Source organism: Ranitomeya imitator, chromosome 7 (genome assembly GCF_032444005.1).
Source record: "Ranitomeya imitator isolate aRanImi1 chromosome 7, aRanImi1.pri, whole genome shotgun sequence".
Taxonomy (NCBI): Eukaryota; Metazoa; Chordata; class Amphibia; order Anura; family Dendrobatidae; genus Ranitomeya; species Ranitomeya imitator.
In genome coordinates, this window is record NC_091288.1 from 225,231,683 (window position 1) to 225,255,817 (window position 24,135).

A 24,135-nucleotide genomic window follows, 5' to 3' on the forward strand; every position below is an offset into this window, starting at 1 on the left:
GTGCGGGATGGGGTACGTGTACTGGGCTCAGGCCTGTGCGGGATTGGGGTACGTGCACTGGGAACAGGCCTGTGCGGGGTAGGTGCACTCAGCTTACGCCTGTGCGGGGTAGGTGCACTCAGTGTGTGTGTGTGTGTGGGGTGGTGTAGGTGCACTCGTGTTATGCCTGTGTGGGGGGTGGTGTAACATAGTAACATAGTAACATAGTTAGTAAGGCCGAAAAAAGCCATGTGTCCATCCAGTTCAGCCTATATTCCATCATAATAAATACCCAGATCTACGTCCTTCTACAGAACCTAATAATTGTATGATACAATATTGTTCTGCTCCAGGAAGACATCCAGGCCTCTCTTGAACCCCTCGACTGAGTTCGCCATCGCCATCATGGGGTAGGTGCACTCGTGTTATGCCTGTGTGAGGGGTGGTGTGGGTGCACTCGGATTATGCCTGTGTGGGGGGTGGTGTAGGTGCACTCGTGTTATGCCTATGTGAGGGGTGGTGTGGGTGCACTCGTGTTATGCCTGTGTGAGGGGTGGTGTGGGTGCACTCGGATTATGCCTGTGTGAGGGGTGGTGTGGGTGCACTCGTGTTATGCCTATGTGAGGGGTGGTGTGGGTGCACTCGTGTTATGCCTATGTGGGGGGTGGTGTGGGTGCACTCGTGTTATGCCTATGTGAGGGGTGGTGTGGGTGCACTCGTGCTATGCCTGTGTGTGGGGGGGGTGTAGGTGCACTCGTGTTATGCCTATGTGAGGGGTGGTGTGGGTGCACTCGTGCTATGCCTGTGTGAGGGGTGGTGTAGGTGCACGCGACTAGGGTAGTGCTGGGAGGGGTACGTGCACTCAGCTCAGGCCTGTACAGGATGGGGTACTCTCGCTTGGCCCAGGCCTGTGCGGGGTGAGTTTTGCACTCTTGGCCCTGGCCTGTGCGGGGTGAGTTTTGCACTCTTGGCCCAGGCCTGTGCGGGGTGAGTTTTGCACTCTTGGCCCAGGCCTGTGCGGGGTGAGTTTTGCACTCTTGGCCCTGGCCTGTGCGGGGTGAGTTTTGCACTCTTGGCCCTGGCCTGTGCGGGGTGAGTTTTGCACTCTTGGCCCAGGCCTGTGCGGGGTGAGTTTTGCTCTCTTGGCCCTGGCCTGTGCGGGGTGAGTTTTGCTCTCTTGGCCCTGGCCTGTGCGGGGTGAGTTTTGCTCTCTTGGCCCTGGCCTGTGCGGGGTGAGTTTTGCACTCTTGGCCCTGTCCTGTGCGGGGTGAGTTTTGCTCTCTTGGCCCAGGCCTGTGCGGGGTTCCTGCACCATCATGTAGGGTTTAAAGGGAACCTGTGCCCCCCCCCCCCCCCCCCCCCTCAGGCGTTGGTAACTAAAAGAGCCACCTTGTGCCGCACAAATTCATTCTGACAAGGTGGCTCTTTTAGTTATGATGCCTGCAGACGCTGCAATAAACGTTTATAAAATGTGCCCCCTCATACCGTGAAATGTTCCCGGAGGCGAGACTTTCCTTCCTAATAAGGCGCAGCACAGCCGTCACTCCGGACCTGTGCGCGCCGCCTCCTCTTGCAGCATTATCGTCCCCGGCGCCTGCGCATTAAGTTTTTTGTTTTTTTTCCGGGCGTGCGCAGTTGCGCTGCCCTTTGTACTTACAGCGCAGGCGTTGGGGACGATAATGCTGCACGAGGAGCTGGCGCGCACAGGCCTGGAGTGACGGCTGTGCTGCGTCTGATTAGGAAGGAAAGTCTCGCCTCCGGGAACATTTCACGGTATGAGTGGGCACATTTTATAAACGTTTATTTCAGCATGTGCAGGGAGCGTAACTGAAAGAGCCACCTTGTCAGAATGCTGCATTAGTGCTGCACAAGGTGGCTCTTGTAGTTACAAACGCCTGAGGGGGGGACAGGTTCCCTTTAAGACCTGATGATCCTTTTTCATCCCTCCCGAGCTCATGTTTGTGGATTCTTTGGCAGCGTATGTGCGAGTTGATCGTAACGTATGATGATCCCAGTGCCCACCAGGGTCTGGTCAATTTGCATTTGCATAACTTTCTGCTGTGTAGAATGATACTCAGCATTTGTCAGCCTAGGAGAATTGCCATGGGGTCACCTCGTCTGCCCGGGGCCCAATACTGGGCCCTTCCGGTGGCCCATCAGACATGACATTGTCTTTCTCTCCCTCCTGGAGCAGACCAGGAGTGCTAATACTGTAGGGTTGGATGATGGCCTTTTACAGACCCTGGAGGGTGTATAAATCTACTGTTATGTTTGGTGCAGTCTTCTGTGTCTCCTGCCCTCTTATGAAGCAGCTGGCTCAGGATGAGCAGTTACTTTCTCATAACCTGTTGGCAAGACTTTGTGAGAAGACTTCATGATGTAATGAGCTGGTGGTGACAATCCTCGGTGCTCACCCCTCAGTTCTGTCACACAGGTCAGGGCATGTGGCAGGGAGCGGTTAAAATGTGCTCATTGTGCGTAGGGTGTGGACATTGTGTCATGCTGTGTGCCAGGGTGTCTGGGTGTGCACAGTAATGCAGTCACACAGGATTTTACCAGAGAGATGAAGGAGAAATTTCTGCAGCAGAATTGAGACGGTCGAGCCCTCTGCGGTGTGCCCTCTCAGTTTCTACTTCAGCCCTGCCACCATCCAAAGCCAGACCTCAACAGTACCAGACAGCCAGTCCATGTTATCGAAGGTTCTCTGAAATATCACGACTAACATTTCCCGGAACACACTTTTCTAGGCTACACTTGTCTCCTGATGGCTCATCCTTCTCCTAGGACTACAGCTCTTCTTCTGGATTCTCAATCATTCTCCTAGGACTACAGCCTGTCTACGGGAAGCTCCATTCTTCTCCTAAGACTACAACCTGTTTTTTGGAGGCTACTTCCTCCTCCTAGGACTACAACCTGTCTACTGGCGGCTTCATCCTTCTAGGACCACAACCTATTTCAAGAGGCTTCGTCCTTCTAATACTACAGCCCTTCTACTGGAGGCTCCATCTTACTCCTAGGACTACAACACTTCAAATGGAGGCACCATCCTTCTAGGACTACTGTAGGCTCTATCCTTCTCCTAAGACTACAACCTGTTTCTCTGAGGCTACATCCTTCTCATAGGACTGCAACCTGTCTACGTGAGGCTCCATCCTTTTCCTAGGATTACAACCGGTTTCTAGAGGCTCCAGCCTTCTCCTTGGATTATTACCTGACTCCAGGAGGCTCCATCGTCATTTTAGGACTATTACCTGTCTCCTGGAGACTCCATCCTTCTCCTAGGACTATTACCTGTCTCTTGGAAGCTTCATCCTTCTAGCATTATATCCTGTCTCCCACATACACAATCCTTCCCCTAGGACTAGGCCTTCTGGAAGCCTTGCCTTTCTCCTAGGAGTATTAATTGTATCCTGGAGGCTTCATCCTTCTCCTTGGATTATTTCTGGTCTCCTGCAGGTTCCATCCTTCTTGGTCTATTTTCTGCTTTGTGGAAGCTCCATCCTTCCCCATAGGACTGTTAGCTGTTTCCTGGAGGCTCCATCCTTCTCCTAGGACTATTACCTGTCTCCTAGAGGCTCCATCCTCATTCTAGGACTATTACCTGTTTCTTGGAGGCTTCATCTTTTTCCTAGGATTATTTCTTGTCTCCTGGAGGCTCCATCCTTCTCCTAGGTCTATTTTCTGCTTTGTGGAATAGCTGCTTGCTGGAAGCTTTGTCCTTCTAGGTTTATTTCCTGTCTCCCACATACTCCATCCTTCCCCTAGGACTATTTCCTGTCTCCTGGAGGCTCCATTCTTTCCCTAGGACCATTACCTGCCTCCTGGAGGCCTCACGCTTCTCCTTGGATTATTTCCTCTCTCCTGGAGGCTCCATCCTTCTCCTAGGTCCATCTCCTGCTTTGCGGAAGCTCCATCCTTCCCCTAGGACTGTTAGCCGTCTCCTGGAGGTTCCATACTTCTGCTAAGAATATTAGCGGTTTCCGGGAGGCTTCACCCTTTTTTTTCTAGTAGGATTTTCTTATAATTTGTGTTTTAATGCGGGATGTACCACGTGTGACATATTTATGTTTCTTTTGGTCCTTGGGGTCCTTATCAATGTCTATCATTTAAGGCGTTAAATTGTTCTGCACTCTATGACTATCCTTCCAGCATAGTTCCTTCTCCAGGAGCATCCTCTGTGTCCATCCTTCTGCTTGGAGCATTCTCAGACTCTTGTACTTTGTACCATCGTGACAACTGTGATGGGTGGTAACAGTGTGAAGAATGTCTCTGACGTTCAGAATGGTAAATGTCTCCTCATTTCACCTTTGTACCAGGAGTGCTATCACGGAGACAAATGAAATATATACTGAGCAGTAATAACTAGTAATATCGTTAGTAATCACAGCGGTAGTCATTGTAGTAATAGTATAATTATAGGTGCGGTACGACTAATCGCAGTATTAGTTGTAGTAATGGCAGCAGTTATAGAAGTTCTATCATTACGACTTTTAGTATTGCTGTTACTACAAGTACTACTGTTGTTGTTCTGTGATTTTTCTTACCACAGTTATTTGTTGCAAGTACTACTACAAGCCCAAGTCCAAAATGGTTTGGCTGATGTGAAAAATGTAAAGAAAACCAGAATGTGATTGTCTAGAAATCTCTTCTTCCCATGTTGTATCACTCAGCGCACAAGACAGATCAGAAGGGGAACGTTGGACATTTTCCCATCATCTCATTTAGAAATTGATGACAGCGACAGATTTCAGAACAGTTGGTCCTGGGTTGTGTCCACCATTGAGCCCGGGCCGTGTCCACTGTTGTGCAGCTTCCCCTCTTCTTCCTACCACAGTCTGTAAACATCAAGGAGACAATGGCTGGAGTTTTGGGAGAGGAACGTTGGCTCTTTCTTGTATGATATTGGCTTCTCGCTGCTCCACAGTTCGGAGTCTTTGCCAGATTTTTTGTTTCATAATGCATAGATTCATAATGGTTTTTTATTGGTGAATGGACCGGACTGCGGGCTGACATTTCATCACTGGACTCGTCCTCTGTGGAGCCATGCTGGTGTGACGGAGGCAGGATGGGGTTTACCATTGTCCTTCTGAAATATACAAACTCTTCCCTGAAATTGACATGGTTTGCTCTGAGCAGATGTTTGCTCTGAGCAGATGTTGTCCTTCCACCTCTAGACAATGCTCAGCATTGATGATGCCTCTCGTGTGCACTGCCCCCTCCATTAGCACTAATGCCCCCATATATCAGAGATGTAAACCATGTGCTGATAACAAGCTGGATGGTCCCTCCTCAATAACAAGCTGGATGGTCCCTCTCCTCAATAACTAGCTGGATGGTCCCTCTCCTCAATATCAAGCTGGATGGTCCCTCTCAATAACAAGCTGGATGGTCCCTCTCCTCAATAACAAGCTGGATGGTCCCTCTCCTCAATAACAAGCTGGATGGTCCCTCTCCTCAATAACAAGCTGGATGGTCCCTCTCCTCAATAACAAGCTGGATGGTCCCTCTCAATAACAAGCTGGATGTCCCTCTCCTCAATATCCAGCTGTATGGTCCCTCTCCTCTAACAAGCTGGATGGTCCCTCTCCTCAATAACAAGCTGGATGGTCCCTCAACAAGCTGGATGGTCCCTCTCCTCAATAACAAGCTGGATGGTCCCTCTCAATAACAAGCTGTATGGTCCCTCTCCTCAATATCAAGCTGTATGGTCCCTCTCCTCAATAACAAGCTGGATGGTCCCTCTCCTCAATAACACGCTGGATGGTCCCTCTCCTCCTGAATCCCCAGGCCTGATCACGAGTGTCCAATACTGACCATTGGCATTGTCCCTAGTGCACATGAATGTCTCCGGAATCTCTGGATCTTGTAATGGTATTATGTGCCGTAGATGGGGTTTAATCAAAGTCTAAGTAATTTTAAGTTGAGAAACATTTTTCTGGGTTTGTTCTACAATTTTTAGATGCGGATTGGTGACCTCCAACAATATTTGCTTCTGGGAGTCTCTGCCTCTCATACTATTTTCACACAGTCATTTGACGTAGTTGAAAAATGATCCTCAAGCTGTTTTTCGTTAGTACCACTTATTTTTCCAGCCTTTTGTTAAATCGCTTGTATTTTTTTAGATGTCGCTGCCATCAACTTCTAAATGAGTTAATTTAATTCAAGTGAAAAGGGAAAATGTCCAACGTCTGATCTGTTCTGTGACAAAATAATAATGTAGTAGTAATAATACTAGTAATAATAGTAGTAAGTGTTAATGCTAGTGATGGTAGCAGTAATAGTAGAAGTAGTAGTAATAATTCTAGTGATGGTAGCAGTAGTAGTTATGGTAATAGTAGTAGTAGTAGTAATAGCTGTAATACTAGTAGTAGTAATAGTAGTAGTATAAATAATAGTAGCAATAGTAGTAGTAATAACAGTAGTAATAATACTAGTAATATTAGTATTACAGGGGGGCCATGTATATGGATTCACCTAAATAACATGGGAATGGTTGGTGATAACTTCCTGTTTGTGGCATATCAGTATTTGGGAGGGGAAAACTTTTCAAGATGGGGGGGGTGACCACGGCGGCCATTTTGTAGTCGGCTATTTTGGGTCCAACTTTATTTTTTCCAATGGGACGAGGGTCATGTGACACATCAAACGTATTGAGAATTTCACAAGAAAAACAATGGTGAGCTCGGTTTTAACGTAACGTTATTCTTTCATGAGTTATGTACAAGTTTCTCTTTGTTTGCAGCCATCCAGTTTACACAGGACATCATGTTCAGCGATGAGGCAAACTTTTTTGGGTGGGCCGTTTATATGGATACACCGAAATAACATGGGAATGGTGACCGTTTTCTTGCGCAGGGTGTCTTGCATTGAAATCTGCTGCAATGACCCGGGTACTGTGTTCACCAGACATCAACACAATTTTTTATCCGCTCCTCACGTGTTATCTCCGCGACATGTCAATGGCTGCAAACAAAGAGAAACTTGTACATAACTCATGAAAGAATAAAGTTACGTTAAAACCGAGCACTCCATTGTTTTTCTTGTGAAATTCTCAATAAGTTTGATGTGTCACATGACCCTCGTCCCATTGGAAAAAATAAAGTTGGATCCAAAATGGCCGACTACAAAATGGCCGCCATGGTCACCACCTATCTCGAAAAGTTTCCCCCTCCCATATACTAATGTGCCACAAACAGGAAGTTATCACCAACCATTCCCATGTTATTTAGGTGTATCCATATACATGGCCCCCCTGTAGTAGAAGTAATACTAGCAGTAATAGTAATAATACTAGTAATAACAGTAGCAGTAATAATGGTAGTAATACTAATAATAGTATTAATAGTACCAGTAATAGTAGTAGCAATAATAGTAGCAGTAATATTAGTAATAATAATAGCAATGTTGGTAGTAATAATAATAGCAATAATAATACTAGTAATCTGAGTAGTAGTAATAGTAGTAGCAGTAATAATTGTTCCTTCCTGGTGTCAGTTGCTTCATCTTGGGATCTCGGGATCAGTTTTTCCGATTTTCTTCCAGTTTTCGTCCATCTTTCTCCTCAGATCCCACCATGGGTCCGGCTTCTCCATCACTCTACAAGCTTCACCAGTCACAGCCAGCCTCCCCCACCCGAGACTCATTCTACACGCCCACAGGCAGCCCTGACCCCCGGCCCACCCCCATGGACACAGGCCCTTCTCCTGAGGATTTAGGCCCCCTCCACGATGAGCCCAGGAGTACAGATGCCTGGGGAGCCCCATTTAGTCAGGCAATGAAGAGGATCCAAAGAGCGACATGTGCTCTAGATGAAATGCACGGGCAGCTGAGGGGCCTTCTGACTCCGGGAAGCAGCACCGAGGGCCACCGCATCTTGGATTCAGCTCTGGGGTGGGAGTCGCGTCTGACAGAAATGAGAAAAGACCTGAAAGGAGGCCTGCGGGAACTGAGTGACCTGCGGAGACAGTACGAGGCGCTGAGTGCAGGTAGGACCCACACAGGAGTCACCCCGATCATGGCCGCCCACACTTCTAGAAGAAGAGTAGAAGTGGAATATGGCCTCACGTTCCCCACAGTATTTTCTTGGAAGTGAGGTGCCGGTGACAGCTCAGTGCTAATACTACAGAGTGATTGAAGAAAACGGGGCTCGATTATATACTCTGTAACAACGGGCAGAAGACATAACATGAATGTATCTCCATGAAGAGCCGCATGATCTCTCCACGTTTTGTCTCTACAATACCCACGATTTCCATGGTGTCATGGCCGGTGTCCCAGTGGTCATCTGGTTCTGTGCCAGCATATCATTGGGCTTTGACTCCACTGTCTCGGGCTGTTCTGATCTTAGGGGACAGATACGCTGAATCCATGATGTCGCCCCACAGAAGTCACAGGTGTTGGATCTGGTGATTGTGGAGTCCGGCACAACATTGGTGAATTGACCTGAGAACGCATCACAGACACAGTGGAGCAGGGGTCCCCAACTCCAGGCCTCGAGGGCCGCCAACAGTGCAGGTTTTCAGGATTTCCTTAGTATTGCACAGGAGTTGGAATCATCACCTGTGCAGATGATCACATTACCACCGATGCAATACTAAAGATATCCTGAAAACCTGCACTGTTGGCGGCCCTCGAGGCCTGGAGTTGGGGACCCCTGCAGTGGAGTCTATACCAGAGGATACATCCTGTAGAGATCCGGACGACCACTGTGACAACGGCCGTGTCACCATGGAAATCACTGTGCACATGTGTATTGTGTAGATAAAGCTTGGCGAGAGCGTACGTCTCTTCATGGTTATACATTTGTGTTACGTCTTTCGGCCATTGATACTGAGGCTATAATTGTGCCCTGTCTTTTTTTTTTTTAATTGCCCTGAATATCATCCTGCCGACCTACTGAGCATTCTCTGCATTGCAGGTTCATTAACGGAGAACTCAAAGTCCACAGACATTCAGGTGAGTGTTAAAATCCAGTGGGTGTTGAAAGAACTGGCATGTGGTGAGATGACCATCATTTGGTGAGACGACTGGTGCGTGATGTAACTACCAAAATGTGATGAGATGACTGGCGCTTGATGTTACTGCCAACATGTGATGAGACAACTGGTGCATGATGTGACTTCAGTATGTGATGAGACGACCGACGTATGGTGAGACAACTGGTGCATGATGTGACTTCAGTATGTGATGAGACGACCGACGTATGGTGAGACAACTGGTGCATGATGTGACTTCAGTATGTGATGAGACGACCGACGTATGGTGAGACAACTGGTGCATGATGTGACTTCAGTATGTGATGAGACGACCGACGTATGGTGAGACAACTGGTGCATGATGTGACTTCAGTATGTGATGAGACGACCGACGTATGGTGAGACAACTGGTGCATGATGTGACTTCAGTATGTGATGAGACGACCGACGTATGGTGAGACAACTGGTGCATGATGTGACTTCAGTATGTGATGAGACGACCGACGTATGGTGAGACAACTGGTGCATGATGTGACTTCAGTATGTGATGAGACGACCGACGTATGGTGAGACAACTGGTGCATGATGTGACTTCAGTATGTGATGAGACGACCGACGTATGGTGAGACAACTGGTGCATGATGTGACTTCAGTATGTGATGAGACGACCGACGTATGGTGAGACAACTGGTGCATGATGTGACTTCAGTATGTGATGAGACGACCGACGTATGGTGAGACAACTGGTGCATGATGTGACTTCAGTATGTGATGAGACGACCGACGTATGGTGAGACAACTGGTGCATGATGTGACTTCAGTATGTGATGAGACGACCGACGTATGGTGAGACAACTGGTGCATGATGTGACTTCAGTATGTGATGAGACGACCGACGTATGGTGAGACAACTGGTGCATGATGTGACTTCAGTATGTGATGAGACGACCGACGTATGGTGAGACAACTGGTGCATGATGTGACTTCAGTATGTGATGAGACGACCGACGTATGGTGAGACAACTGGTGTGTGATGTGACATTCAGTATGTGATGAGACGATTGGTGCGTGATGTGTATGTGATGAGACGACCAACGCATGGTGAAACAATTGGTGCGTGATGTGATGTTCCGTATGTGTTGAGATGATCGACGAATGGTGAGACGACTGGTGTGTGATGTGATGTTCAGTGTGTGATGAGACGGACGATGTTCAGTATGTGTTGAGATGACCGACGTATGCTGAGACAACTTGTGTCATGTGTCGTTCAGTATGTGATGAGACGATCGACGTATGGTGAGACGACAGGTGCGTGATGAGACAACCTGACGTATGGTTAGACGACTGATGTGTGATATGACGTTCCATATGTGTCGAGACGACCGACGTATGGCGAGACGTGTGATGTGACGTTCAGTATGTGTTTAGATGACCAACGTATGGTGAGTAATGTGACGTTCAGTATGTGGTGAGATGACCGATGTATGGTGAGATGACTGGTGTGTGATGAGATGACCAACGTATGGTGAGACTGGTGTGTGATGTGACGTTCAGTATGTGTTTAGATGACCAACGTATGGTGAGACGATTTGTGAGTGATGTGACGTTCAGTATGTGGTGAGATGACTGGTGCATGATGAGACGACCGACGTATGTTGAGACGACTGGTGCGTGATGAGACGACCTGACGTATGGTTAGACGACTGTTGTGTGATGTGACTGCCAACATATGAGATAACCACGTCAGAAGACTAACAAGTGATAAGGTGGCCTATTAATGGTGAGATGAACAGCATGTGGTTAGATGGCAGGCATGTGGTGAGAGCTCAGATGTATGGTAAAAGGACAGATGTGTGGTCAGAGTACTATCATGTGGTAAGATGGTGGATTTGTTGTGAGACGGCTCATTAATGGTGAGATGACCAGCATGTTAAGAGGACTGTAGTGTGATGAGACAAACAATAGTGAGAGGACCAGGTTGTAGTAAGAGAACCAGTGTGTGATGAGGCAGCCAAAGTTTGATGAGAGGTGTGGTGAGAAGATGGACTTGAGATGAGATGAACAGCATGTGATGAGATGGCCAACATGTGGTGTGACAGCCGACATGTGGTAAGATGACAAGCCTATGATGACAGGACTGACCTGTGACGAGTTGGCCCATTAATGGTGAGAGGACTGACGCGTGATGAGACAACTGTCATGTAGTGAGAGAACCCTTGTGTGATGAAATGACTGATGTGTAGTGAAACAGTTCAGTAATGATGAGATGACGGGATTACAGTAAGAGAAACAATGTGGTGAGACGACGAGTGTGTGGTGAGAGGGTCAGTTTGGTGAGAGGACCTTTGTGTGGTGAATGACAGACTCCATATGCTGGTCATCTCACCATCAATATGCTTAGGGTTCATGTGGTGAGAGGATTATCATGTGGAGAGACAGCTGGTGTGTGATGAGGAACATCGTGAGATGAGACAGCCCATTAATGGTGAGACAACAGGCATATTCTGAGAGGACCGACATGTTGAGAGGTGAGACAGCCATTGTGTGGTAAGTCTTCCACCAGGTGGTGGGACAATGTATAAGTTGATAATGTGTGGAGCGCCTCCTGCAGTCAGCGGATAAGAGGGGAATGTATATGGCCCCTCCAGGATCCCACAATAATGACTGATTTGTCACTGACAGGAACACATAAGAGTGTTGGAATCTGATGAGAGGATAGAGCGGGAACGTTTGCGGGGTAGGTACCAGATGTAATGTTCTGCCATGAATGCCAGTGAGATGCTCTGCAGCACGGCTCCCATCCTCTCTGCTCCTCTGCCCCTCGTAGATCGCGTCTACCAGGTAGAAAAAGAAAACGTGAAACTAACAGAGAGGATCATTGAACTGCAGGTGAGACTACCTCGTGTACTTTCACCTCGTGTATCTGCACTTCGTGTATCTCTGCCTCATGAATCTCCACTTTTTCAATCTCCAATTCGTATATCTCCACCTTGTGTATTTCCACCACATGTATCTTCACCTCATGTATCTATGCTGCCCCTCGCCTTGTTTCTCCATCTCATGTGTCTCCACCTCTTGTGTCTATGTTGCCCCTCATGTATCTCCGCCTAGTTTCTCCACCTCATGTATCTGTGCTGCTCTTTTTGTATCTCCACCTCCTGTATCTCCACATCGTGTATCTCCATCTCGTTTATCTCCATCTCCTGTATCTCCATCTTGTATCTTAGTTGCTCGATGTGTATTTATGCCTCTTGAATCTTCACCTCATGTATCTCCACATCGTGGATCTCTATCTCGATTATCTCCATCTCACTTATCTCCATCTCGTATCTGTTGCTTGTTATGTATTTATAAGTGATTAGCGAATATACTCGTTACTCGAGATTTCTCGAGCATGCTCGGGGGTCCTCCGAGTATTTTTTAGCGCTCGGAGTTTTCGTTTTTCTTGCCGCAGCTGAATGATTTACATCTGTTAGCCAGCTTAAGTACATGTGGGGGTTGCCTGGTTGCTAGGGAATCCCCACATGTACACTGCGTGCAGAATTATTAGGCAAGTTGTATTTTGATCACATGATAGTTTTTATACATGTTGTCCTACTCCAAGCTGTTCAGGCTGAGAGCCAACTACCAATTCAGTAAATCCGGTGATTGCATCTCTGTAATGAGGAGGGGTGTTGTTTAATGACATCAGAGCCCTATATAAGGTATGCGTAATTATTAGCAACTTCCTTTCCTTTGGCAAAATTGGTCAGAAGAGAGATTTGACAGACTCTGAAAAGTCCACATTGTGAGATGTCTTGCAGAGGGATGCAGCAGTCTTGAAATTGCCAAATTTTTGAAGCGTGAACACCGAACAATCAAGAGTTTAATGGCAAATAATCAACAGGGTCGCAAGAAGCGTGTTGGGCAAAAAAGGTGCAAAATAAGTGCCCATGAATTGAGGAAAATCAAGCGTGAAGCTGCCAGGCTGCCATTTGCCACCAGTTTTGCCATATTTCAGAGCTGCAACGTTACTGGAGTAACAAAAAGCACAAGGTGTGCGATACTCAGGGACACGGCCAAGGTAAGGAAGGCTGAAAAACGACCACCTCTGTACAAGAAACATAAGATAAAACGTCAAGACTGGGCCAAGAAATATCGTAAGACTGACTTTTCAAAGGTTTTATGGACTGATGAAATGAGAGAGACTCTTGATGGGCCAGATGGATGGGCCAGAGGCTGGATCAGTAAAGGGCAGAGAGCTCCACTCCGACTCAGACCCAGCAAGGTGGAGGTGGGGACTGGTATGGGCTGGGATCATCGAAGATGGACTTGTGGGACCTTTTCAGGTTCAGGATGGAGTGAAGCTCAACTCCCAGGCCTACTGCCAGTTTCTGGAAGACTTCTTCAAGCAGTGGTACAGGAAGAAGTCAGTATCGTTCAAGAAAAACATGATTTTCATGCAGGACAATGCTCCATCACATGCCCCCAACTACTCCACAGTGTGGCTGGCCAGTAAAGGTCTCAAAGAAGAAAAAATAATGACATGGCCCCCTTGTTCACCTGATCTGAACCCCATAGAGCAGGGGTCCCCAACTCCAGTCCTTAAGGCCCACCAACATGTCATGTTTTCAGGATTTCCTTAGTCTTGCCCAGGTAATAATTGCATCACCTGTGCAATGCAAAGGAAATCCTGAAAACATAACCTGTTGGTGGGCCTTGAGGACTGGAGTTGGGGACCCCTGCCATAGAGAACCTGTGGACCCTCATAAAATGTGAGATCTACAGGGAGGGAGAACAGTCCACCTCTCGGAGCAGTGTCTGGAGGCTGTGGTGGCCGCTGCACGCAACGTTCATCGTAAACAGATCAAGCAACTAACAGAATCTATGGATGGAGGCTGCCGAGTGTCATCATAAAAGAAAGGGGGCTATATTGGTCACTAATTTTGGGGGGTTTAGTTTTTGCATGTCAGAAATGTTTATTTCAAAATTTTGTGCAGTTTTATTGGTTTACCTAAACTGCATGCTCGCAAACGCCAGAAGCCTGACAAACAAGATGGAAGAACTAGAAGCAGAAATATCTACAGGTAACTTTGACATAGTGGGAATAACCGAGACATGGTTAGATGAAAGCTATGACTGGGCAGTTAACTTACAGGGTTACAGTCTGTTTAGAAAGGATCGTAAAAATCGGAGAGGAGGAGGGGTTTGTCTCTATGTAAAGTCTTGTCTAAAGTCCACTTTAAGGGAGGATATTAGCGAAGGAAATGAGGATGTCGAGTCCATATGGGTCGAAATTCATGGAGGGAAAAATGGTAACAAAATTCTCATTGGGGTCTGTTACAAACCCCCAAATATAACAGAAACCATGGAAAGTCTACTTCTAAAGCAGATAGATGAAGCTGCAACCCATAATGAGGTCCTGGTTATGGGGGACTTTAACTACCCGGATATTAACTGGGAAACAGAAACCTGTGAAACCCATAAAGGCAACAGGTTTCTGCTAATAACCAAGAAAAATTATCTTTCACAATTGGTGCAGAATCCAACCAGAGGAGCAGCACTTTTAGACCTAATACTATCTAATAGACCTGACAGAATAACAAATCTGCAGGTGGTCGGGCATCTAGGAAATAGCGACCACAATATTGTGCAGTTTCACCTGTCTTTCACTAGGGGGACTTGTCAGGGAGTCACAAAAATACTGAACTTTAGGAAGGCAAAGTTTGACCAGCTTAGAGATGCCCTTAATCTGGTAGACTGGGACAATATCCTCAGAAATAAGAATACAGATAATAAATGGGAAATGTTTAAGAACATCCTAAATTGGCAGTGTAAGCGGTTTATACCTTGTGGGAATAAAAGGACTAGAAATAGGAAAAACCCAATGTGGCTAAACAAAGAAGTAAGACAGGCAATTAACAGTAAAAAGAAAGCATTTGCACTACTAAAGCAGGATGGCACCATTGAAGCTCTAAAAAACTATAGGGAGAAAAATACTTTATCTAAAAAACTAATTAAAGCTGCCAAAAAGGAAACAGAGAAGCACATTGCTAAGGAGAGTAAAACTAATCCCAAACTGTTCTTCAACTATATCAATAGTAAAAGAATAAAAACTGAAAATGTAGGCCCCTTAAAAAATAGTGAGGAAAGAATGGTTGTAGATGACGAGGAAAAAGCTAACATATTAAACACCTTCTTCTCCACGGTATTCACGGTGGAAAATGAAATGCTAGGTGAAATCCCAAGAAACAATGAAAACCCTATATTAAGGGTCACCAATCTAACCCAAGAAGAGGTGCGAAACCGGCTAAATAAGATTAAAATAGATAAATCTCCGGGTCCGGATGGCATACACCCACGAGTACTAAGGGAACTAAGTAATGTAATAGATAAACCATTATTTCTTATTTTTAGGGACTCTATAGCGACAGGATCTGTTCCGCAGGATTGGCGCATAGCAAAATATCGATATTTGCAGATGATACAAAACTATGTAAAGCAGTTAACACAAGAGAAGATAGTATTCTGCTACAGATGGATCTGGATAAGTTGGAAACTTGGGCTGAAAGGTGGCAGATGAGGTTTAACAATGATAAATGTAAGGTTATACACATGGGAAGAGGGAATCAATATCACCATTACACACTGAACGGGAAACCACTGGGTAAATCTGACAGGGAGAAGGACTTGGGGATCCTAGTTAATGATAAACTTACCTGGAGCAGCCAGTGCCAGGCAGCAGCTGCCAAGGCAAACAGGATCATGGGGTGCATTAAAAGAGGTCTGGATACACATGATGAGAGCATTATACTGCCTCTGTACAAATCCCTAGTTAGACCGCACATGGAGTACTGTGTCCAGTTTTGGGCACCGGTGCTCAGGAAGGATATAATGGAACTAGAGAGAGTACAAAGGAGGGCAACAAAATTAATAAAGGGGATGGGAGAACTACAATACCCAGATAGATTAGCGAAATTAGGATTATTTAGTCTAGAAAAAAGACGACTGAGGGGCGATCTAATAACCATGTATAAGTATATAAGGGGACAATACAAATATCTCGCTGAGGATCTGTTTATACCAAGGAAGGTGACGGGCACAAGGGGGCATTCTTTGCGTCTGGAGGAGAGAAGGTTTTTCCACCAACATAGAAGAGGATTCTTTACTGTTAGGGCAGTGAGAATCTGGAATTGCTTGCCTGAGGAGGTGGTGATGGCGAACTCAGTCGAGGGGTTCAAGAGAGGCCTGGATGTCTTCCTGGAGCAGAACAATATTGTATCATACAATTATTAGGTTCTGTAGAAGGACGTAGATCTGGGGATTTATTATGATGGAATATAGGCTGAACTGGATGGACAAATGTCTTTTTTCGGCCTTACTAACTATGTTACTATGTTACCTGGTGAAAATAAACAAGTGAGATGGGAATATATTTGTTTTTTATTAAGTTGCCTAATAATTCTGCACAGTAAGGCTGCCGTCACACTATCAGTATTTGGTCAGTATTTTACATCAGTATTTGTGGCCAAAACCAGGAGTGGGTGATAATACAGAAGTGGTGCAGATGTTTCTATTATACTTTTCCTCTATTTGTTCCACTCCTGGTTTTGGCTACAAATACTGATGTAAAATACTGACCAAATACTGCTAGTGTGACGGCAGCCTAATAGTTACCTGCACAAACAGATATCCTCCTAAGAGCCAAATCTAAAAAAACCCACTCCAACTTCCAAAAATATTAAGCTTTGATATCTGAGTCTTTGTGGTTGATTGAGAACATAGTTGTTGATCAATAATAAAAATAATCCTCTAAAATACAACTTGCCTAATAATTCCGCACGCAGTGTTCTTATGCTGGCTAACAGATGTAAATCATTCAGCTGCGATAATAAAAACGAACTCTCCGAGCACTAAAAAATACTCGGAGGACCCCCGAGAAATCTCGTGTAACGAGTATATTCGCTCATCACTAGTGTTTGTGCCTCTTGAATCTTCACCTCGTGTGTCTCACCAGAATCTCGTTTTCTCCGCTATCTCTACATCCTACCATGAGGACATCCATCTCTTTTGTCTTTGTGACTTCCTTTGTGTCCTGCTCACAGGGTGAAGTGCAGGATCTCAACATGCTGCAGTCAGATCTACGCACAGCAGTCTCTGTAGCTGAAAGATTTAGAGAGGAGACCCAAGAGAAACTGGAAATATCTGAGCGCGAGAACCAGAGACTGAGAAACAAGGGGTGAGTGGCACCTGAGACACCAGAGCAGACATCTTAGATTGGCCAAGTTAATTCTTGATGGTATATCTCTCTGAGGTGGTGGCATGGTATGATGGATAATGGAGATCTTCAAAGGAGTAAAATAGCTATGAACATTCATGGATCCCAGTGAGGTGGAAGCATTACTATGAGTGATGGTGGATCCCTCTGAGGTGGTAACATGGCACTAGATGGCGGATCCCTCTGAGGTGGTAACATGGCACTAGATGGCGGATCCCTCTGAGGTGGTAACATGGCACTAGATGGCGGATCCCTCTGAGGTGGTAACATGGCACTAGATGGCGGATCCCTCTGAGGTGGTAACATGGCACTAGATGGCGGATCCCTCTGAGGTGATAACATGGCACTAGATGGTGGATCCCTCTGAGGTGGAAGCATTAATATGAGTGATATTAGGTAATCTGCTGGATCTGGTCCTGTCACATAGGCCAGGGCAGGTAATCTGCTGGATCCGGTCCTGTCATATAGACCAGGGCAGGTAATCTGCTGGATCTGGTCTTGTCACATAGACCAGGGGAGGTAATCTGCTGGATCTGGTCCTGTCACATAGACCAGGGCAGGTAATCTGCTGGATCTGGTCCTGTCACATAGACCAGGGCAGGTAATCTGCCGGATCCGGTCCTGTCACATAGACCAGGGGAGGTAATCTGCCGGATCCGGTCCTGTCACATAGACCAGGGGAGGTAATCTGCCGGATCCGGTCCTGTCACATAGACCAGGGGAGGTAATCTGCCGGATCCGGTCCTGTCACATAGACCAGGGGAGGTAATCTGCCGGATCCGGTCCTGTCACATAGACCAGGGGAGGTAATCTGCCGGATCCGGTCCTGTCACATAGACCAGGGCAGGTATTCTGCCGGATCCGGTCCTGTCACATAGACCAGGGGAGAAAATCTGCTGGATCCGGTCCTGTCACATAGACCAGGGGAGGTAATCTGCTGGATCCGGTCCTGTCACATAGACCAGGGGAGGTAATCTGCTGGATCCGGTCCTGTCACATAGACCAGGGGAGGTAATCTGCTGGATCCGGTCCTGTCACATAGACCAGGGCAGGTATTCTGCTGGATCCGGTCCTGTCACATAGACCAGGGCAGGTATTCTGCTGGATCCGGTCCTGTCACATAGACCAGGGGAGGTAATCTGCTGGATCCGGTCTTGTCACATAGACCAGGGCAGGTAATCTGCTGGATCCGGTCTTGTCACATAGACCAGGGGAGGTAATCTGCTGGATCCGGTCCTGTCACATAGACCAGGGGAGGTAATCTGCTGGATCCGGTCCTGTCACATAGACCAGGGGAGGTAATCTGCTGGATCCGGTCCTGTCACATAGACCAGGGGAGGTAATCTGCTGGATCCGGTCCTGTCACATAGACCAGGGCAGGTAATCTGCTGGATCCGGTCCTGTCACATAGACCAGGGGAGGTAATCTGCTGGATCCGGTCTTGTCACATATACCAGGGGAGGTAATCTGCTGGATCTGGTCCTGTCACATAGACCATATACAATTTCAGATCTACAGGTCCGGGAGCATTTGGAAGCAGTGACCATAATATGGAAAGTTTCAATGTAATTTTCAATCCAACATTGAAAAGGAGAAATGCCAAAACCTGGAACTTTAAGAAAGCTGGTGTCAGCAAACTAGGAGAAGAGCTTAATCGTGTGGACGGGACCACGTCATGGTGACTGGGGATACTGAACATAAATGGGGCACGTTTAAGGAAATACTACTAGAATCCTGTAGAAAACTTATACCATCCGATAATAAAATGTCTAGGAATAAAAATAAACCATTATGGATGAACAGGACAGTACAATGTTAAATAAGACAAAAACAAAGGGCCGAGAATAATGAAACAGCATTTCAGGAGTATAAAGATCTAAATAAGAAATGTAAAAAAGGAAATCGAGCTACAATGTCCTGTACAGAGAAACAAATCGCCAGCGACATTAAAACAAATCCCAACATTTTTTACAAACACATCAATGCCAAAAAGAATAAAATAGATGTATCGGCCAATTAAAAGACTATGGTAACAAGATAATAATAGAGGACAAAGAAAAGGCTGAGATATTAACCAGGCACGTCTCATGCGTGTTCACTAGTGATGAGCGAGCATGCTCGTTACTTGGTTTTCCCGAGCATGCTCGGGTGGTCTCTGAGTATTTCTTAGCGCTCGGAGATTTAGTTTGTCGACGCAGCTGCATGATTTGCGGCTACAGGACAGCCTGAATACATGCGGGGGTTGCCTGTGTGTTAGGGAATCCCCACATGTATTCAGCCTGGCTAGTAGCCGCAAATCATGCAGCTGCGGCGACGAACCCTAAATCTCCGAGCACTAAGAAATACTCTGAGAACACCTGAGCATGCTCAGAGAAACGCGAGCAACGAGTATACTCGCTCATCACTAGTGTTCACCGATGAACTGTGTGTTCCAGGATCATTCAACAAGGCAAAAATCAAAGTTGATCACCTGATATAACCAGTTTAATACAAAAAGAAGTACACCTGACAAATCCCCCGGCCCAGATGGCATTCATCCATGGATACTGAGGGAGCTGAGCTCAGTAAGTGACGGACCGCTCTATCCGGGTCGGTGCCACAGGATTGGAGGAGGCTGATATGGTACCGAAGGTTGGTGTCCAGCCTGACATCTGTAGTGTGCAGTATAAGAGATGACCTGCAGAAATATATTGCGGAGAATAATAATATAAGTGAGAAGCGGCACGGATTCACCGAGGATAAGTCGTGTGACAACAGGTGAGTGCGGATCTGGATGGAGGTCGTGCGGCTGATGGGATTTATCTGGACTTTACAAAAGCATTTGAGACAGTTCCACATAACAGCCTTATACTGAAGCTACAGAAGCCGGCACTGGGGGGAACTGACTAACTGACCGGATGGGATATAGTCAGCAGTAGAGACCGCAGGGATCTGTCCCAGGAGCAGTGAGGACCGCAGGGATCTGTACTGGGAGCAGTGGAGACCGCAGGGATCTGTCCCAGGAGCAGTGGGGACCGCAGGGATCTGTACTGGGAGCAGTGGGAACCACAGGGATCTCTACTGGGAGCAGTGGGGACCGCAGGGATCTGTACTGGGAGCAGTGGGAACCACAGGGATCTCTACTGGGAGCAGTGGGGACCGCAGGGATCTGTACTGGGAGCAGTGGGAACCGCAGGGATCTGTACTGGGAGCAGTGGGGACCGCAGGGATCTGTCCCAGGAGCAGTGGGGACCGCAGGGATCTGTACTGGGAGCAGTGAGGACCGCAGGGATCTGTACTGGGAGCAGTGAGGACCGCAGGGATCTGTACTGGGAGCAGTGGAGACCGCAGGGATCTGTCCCGGGAGCAGTGGGGACTGCAGGGATCTGTACTGGGAGCAGTGAGGACCGCAGGGATCTGTACTGGGAGCAGTGAGGACCGCAGGGATCTGTACTGGGAGCAGTGGGGACCGCAGGGATCTGTACTGGGAGCAGTGAGGACCGCAGGGATCTGTACTGGGAGCAGTGAGGACCGCAGGGATCTGTACTGGGAGCAGTGGAGACCGCAGGGATCTGTACTGGGAGCAGTGGGGACCGCAGGGATCTGTACTGGGAGCAGTGGGGACCACAGGGATCTGTACTGAAAGCAGTGGAGACTGCAGGGATCTATACTGGGAGCAGTGGGGACCGCAGGGATCTGTACTGGGAGCAGTGGAGACCGCAGGGATCTGTCCCGGGAGCAGTGGGGACTGCAGGGATCTGTACTGGGAGCAGTGAGGACCGCAGGGATCTGTACTGGGAGCAGTGGGGACCACAGGGATCTGTACTGAAAGCAGTGGAGACCGCAGGGATCTGTACGGGGAGCAGTGGGGACCACAGGGATCTGTACTGGGAGCATTGGAGACCATAGGTATCTGTACTGGGAGCAGTGGGGACCGCAGGGATCTGTACTGGGAGCAGTGAGGACCGCAGGGATCTGTCCCAGGAGCAGTGAGGACCGCAGGGATCTGTACTGGGAGCAGTGGAGACAACAGGGATCTGTACTGGGAGCAGTGGGGACCGCAGGGATCTGTACTGGGAGCAGTGGGGACCGCAGGGATCTGTACTGGGAGCAGTGGAGACAACAGGGATCTGTCCCAGGAGCAGTGGGGACCGCAGGGATCTGTACTGGGAGCAGTGGGGACCGCAGGGATCTGTACTGGGAGCAGTGAGGACCGCAGGGATCTGTCCCAGGAGCAGTGGGGACTGCAGGGATCTGTCCCAGGAGCAGTGAGGACCGCAGGGATCTGTACTGGGAGCAGTGAGGACCGCAGGGATCTGTACTGGGAGCAGTGGGGACCGCAGGGATCTGTACTGGGAGCAGTGGGGACCGCAGGGATCTGTACTGGGAGCAGTGGGGACAGCAGGGATCTGTACTGGGAGCAGTGGAGACCGCAGTGATCTGTACTGGGGGCAGTGGGGACCGCAGGGATCTGTACTGGGAGCAGTGGGGACCGCAGGGATCTGTACTGGGAGCAGTGGGGACCGCAGGGATCTGTACTGGGAGCAGTGGGGACCGCAGGGATCTGTACTGGGAGCAGTGATGACCGCAGGGATCTGTACTGGGAGCAGTGGAGACAACAGGGATCTGTCCCAGGAGCAGTGAGGACCGCAGGGATCTGTACCGGGAGCAGTGGGGACCGCAGGGATCTGTACTGGGAGCATTGGAGACCATAGGTATCTGTACTGGGAGCAGTGGGGACCGCAGGGATCTGTACTGGGAGCAGTGAGGACCGCAGGGATCTGTACTGGGAGCAGTGGGGACCGCAGGGATCTGTCCCAGGAGCAGTGAGGACCGCAGGGATCTGTACTGGGAGCAGTGGAGACAACAGGGATCTGTCCCAGGAGCAGTGGGGACCGCAGGGATCTGTACTGGGAGCAGTGGGGACCGCAGGGATCTGTACTGGGAGCAGTGGGGACCGCAGGGATCTGTACTGGGAGCAGTGGAGACAACAGGGATCTGTACCGGGAGCAGTGAGGACCGCAGGGATCTGTACCGGGAGCAGTGGGGACCGCAGGGATCTGTCCCAGGAGCAGTGGAGACAACAGGGATCTGTCCCAGGAGCAGTGGGGACCGCAGGGATCTGTACCGGGAGCAGTGGGGACCGCAGGAATCTGTACTGGGAGCAGTGGAGACAACAGGGATCTGTACCGGGAGCAGAGGGGACCGCAGGAATCTGTACTGGGAGCAGTGGGGACCGCAGGAATCTGTACTGGGAGCAGTGGGGATCGCAGGAATCTGTACCGGGAGCAGTGAGGACCGCAGGGATCTGTACCGGGAGCAGTGGGGACCGCAGGAATCTGTACCGGGAGCAGTGGGGACTGCAGGAATCTGTACTGGGAGCAGTGGGGACCGCAGGGATCTGTACCGGGAGCAGTGGGGACCGCAGGAATCTGTACTGGGAGCAGTGGAGACAACAGGGATCTGTACCGGGAGCAGAGGGGACCGCAGGAATCTGTACTGGGAGCAGTGGGGACCGCAGGAATCTGTACTGGGAGCAGTGGGGATCGCAGGAATCTGTACCGGGAGCAGTGAGGACCGCAGGGATCTGTACCGGGAGCAGTGGGGACCGCAGGAATCTGTACCGGGAGCAGTGGGGACTGCAGGAATCTGTACTGGGAGCAGTGGGGACCGCAGGGATCTGTACTGGGAGCAGTGGGGACTGCAGGAATCTGTACTGGGAGCAGTGGGGACCGCAGGGATCTGTACCGGGAGCAGTGGGGACCGCAGGGATCTGTCCCGGGAGCAGTGAGGACCGCAGGGATCTGTACTGGGAGCAGTGGGGACTGCAGGAATCTGTACTGGGAGCAGTGGGGACCGCAGGGATCTGTACCGGGAGCAGTGGGGACCGCAGGAATCTGTACCGGGAGCAGTGGGGATCGCAGGGATCTGTACTGGGAGCAGTGAGGACCGCAGGGATCTGTACCGGGAGCAGTGGGGACCGCAGGGATCTGTCCCAGGAGCAGTGGAGACAACAGGGATCTGTACCGGGAGCAGTGAGGACCGCAGGGATCTGTACCGGGAGCAGTGGGGACCGCAGGGATCTGTACTGGGAGCAGTGGGGACCGCAGGGATCTGTACCGGGAGCAGTGGGGACCGCAGGAATCTGTACTGGGAGCAGTGGGGACCGCAGGAATCTGTACTGGGAGCAGTGGGGACCGCAGGGATCTGTACCGGGAGCAGTGGGGACCGCAGGGATCTGTACCGGGAGCAGTGGGGACCGCAGGAATCTGTACCGGGAGCAGTGGGGACCGCAGGAATCTGTACTGGGAGCAGTGGGGACCGCAGGGATCTGTACCGGGAGCAGTGGGGACCGCAGGGATCTGTGCCAGGAGCAGTGGGGACCGCAGGAATCTGTACTGGGAGCAGTGGGGATCGCAGGGATCTATACTGGGAGCAGTGGAGACCGCAGGAATCTGTACTGGGAGCAGTGGGGATCGCAGGGATCTGTCCCAGGAGCAGTGGGGACCGCAGGAATCTGTACTGGGAGCAGTGGGGATCGCAGGGATCTATACTGGGAGCAGTGGGGACCGCAGGAATCTGTACTGGGAGCAGTGGGGATCGCAGGGATCTGTACCGGGAGCAGTGGGGACCGCAGGAATCTGTACCGGGAGCAGTGGGGACTGCAGGAATCTGTACTGGGAGCAGTGGGGATCGCAGGGATCTGTACCGGGAGCAGTGGGGATCGCAGGAATCTGTACTGGGAGCAGTGGGGATCGCAGGGATCTGTACTGGGAGCAGTGGGGACCGCAGGAATCTGTACTGGGAGCAGTGGGGACCGCAGGAATCTGTACTGGGAGCAGTGGGGACCGCAGGGATCTGTACCGGGAGCAGTGGGGACCGCAGGGATCTGTCCCAGGAGCAGTGGGGACCGCAGGAATCTGTACTGGGAGCAGTGGGGATCGC

The 24,135-nt window shown here is 49.2% G+C and overlaps 1 protein-coding gene across 3 annotated transcripts in view; it reads left to right on the plus strand.

Moving 5' to 3' along the window:
- Positions 1-2,510: 2,510 nt before the first annotated feature.
- Positions 2,511-24,135, plus strand: part of LOC138645721 (cytospin-A-like) — a 35,600-nt gene continuing 13,975 nt past the window's right edge. Inside the window, exons 1-6 of one of the 3 annotated variants that reach the window (XM_069735216.1) lie at positions 2,511-4,263; positions 7,545-7,964; positions 8,897-8,934; positions 11,637-11,691; positions 11,782-11,843; positions 17,039-17,172. In XM_069735216.1, the coding sequence (XP_069591317.1) occupies positions 4,221-4,263; positions 7,545-7,964; positions 8,897-8,934; positions 11,637-11,691; positions 11,782-11,843; positions 17,039-17,172 (752 nt within the window). In that variant the 5' untranslated portion in view covers positions 2,511-4,220. Of the gene's footprint in view, positions 4,264-4,341; positions 5,851-7,544; positions 7,965-8,896; positions 8,935-11,636; positions 11,692-11,781; positions 11,844-17,038; positions 17,173-24,135 lie in introns of those variants that run through there. The other 2 variants (XM_069735218.1, XM_069735217.1) reach the window with 2 other exon arrangements.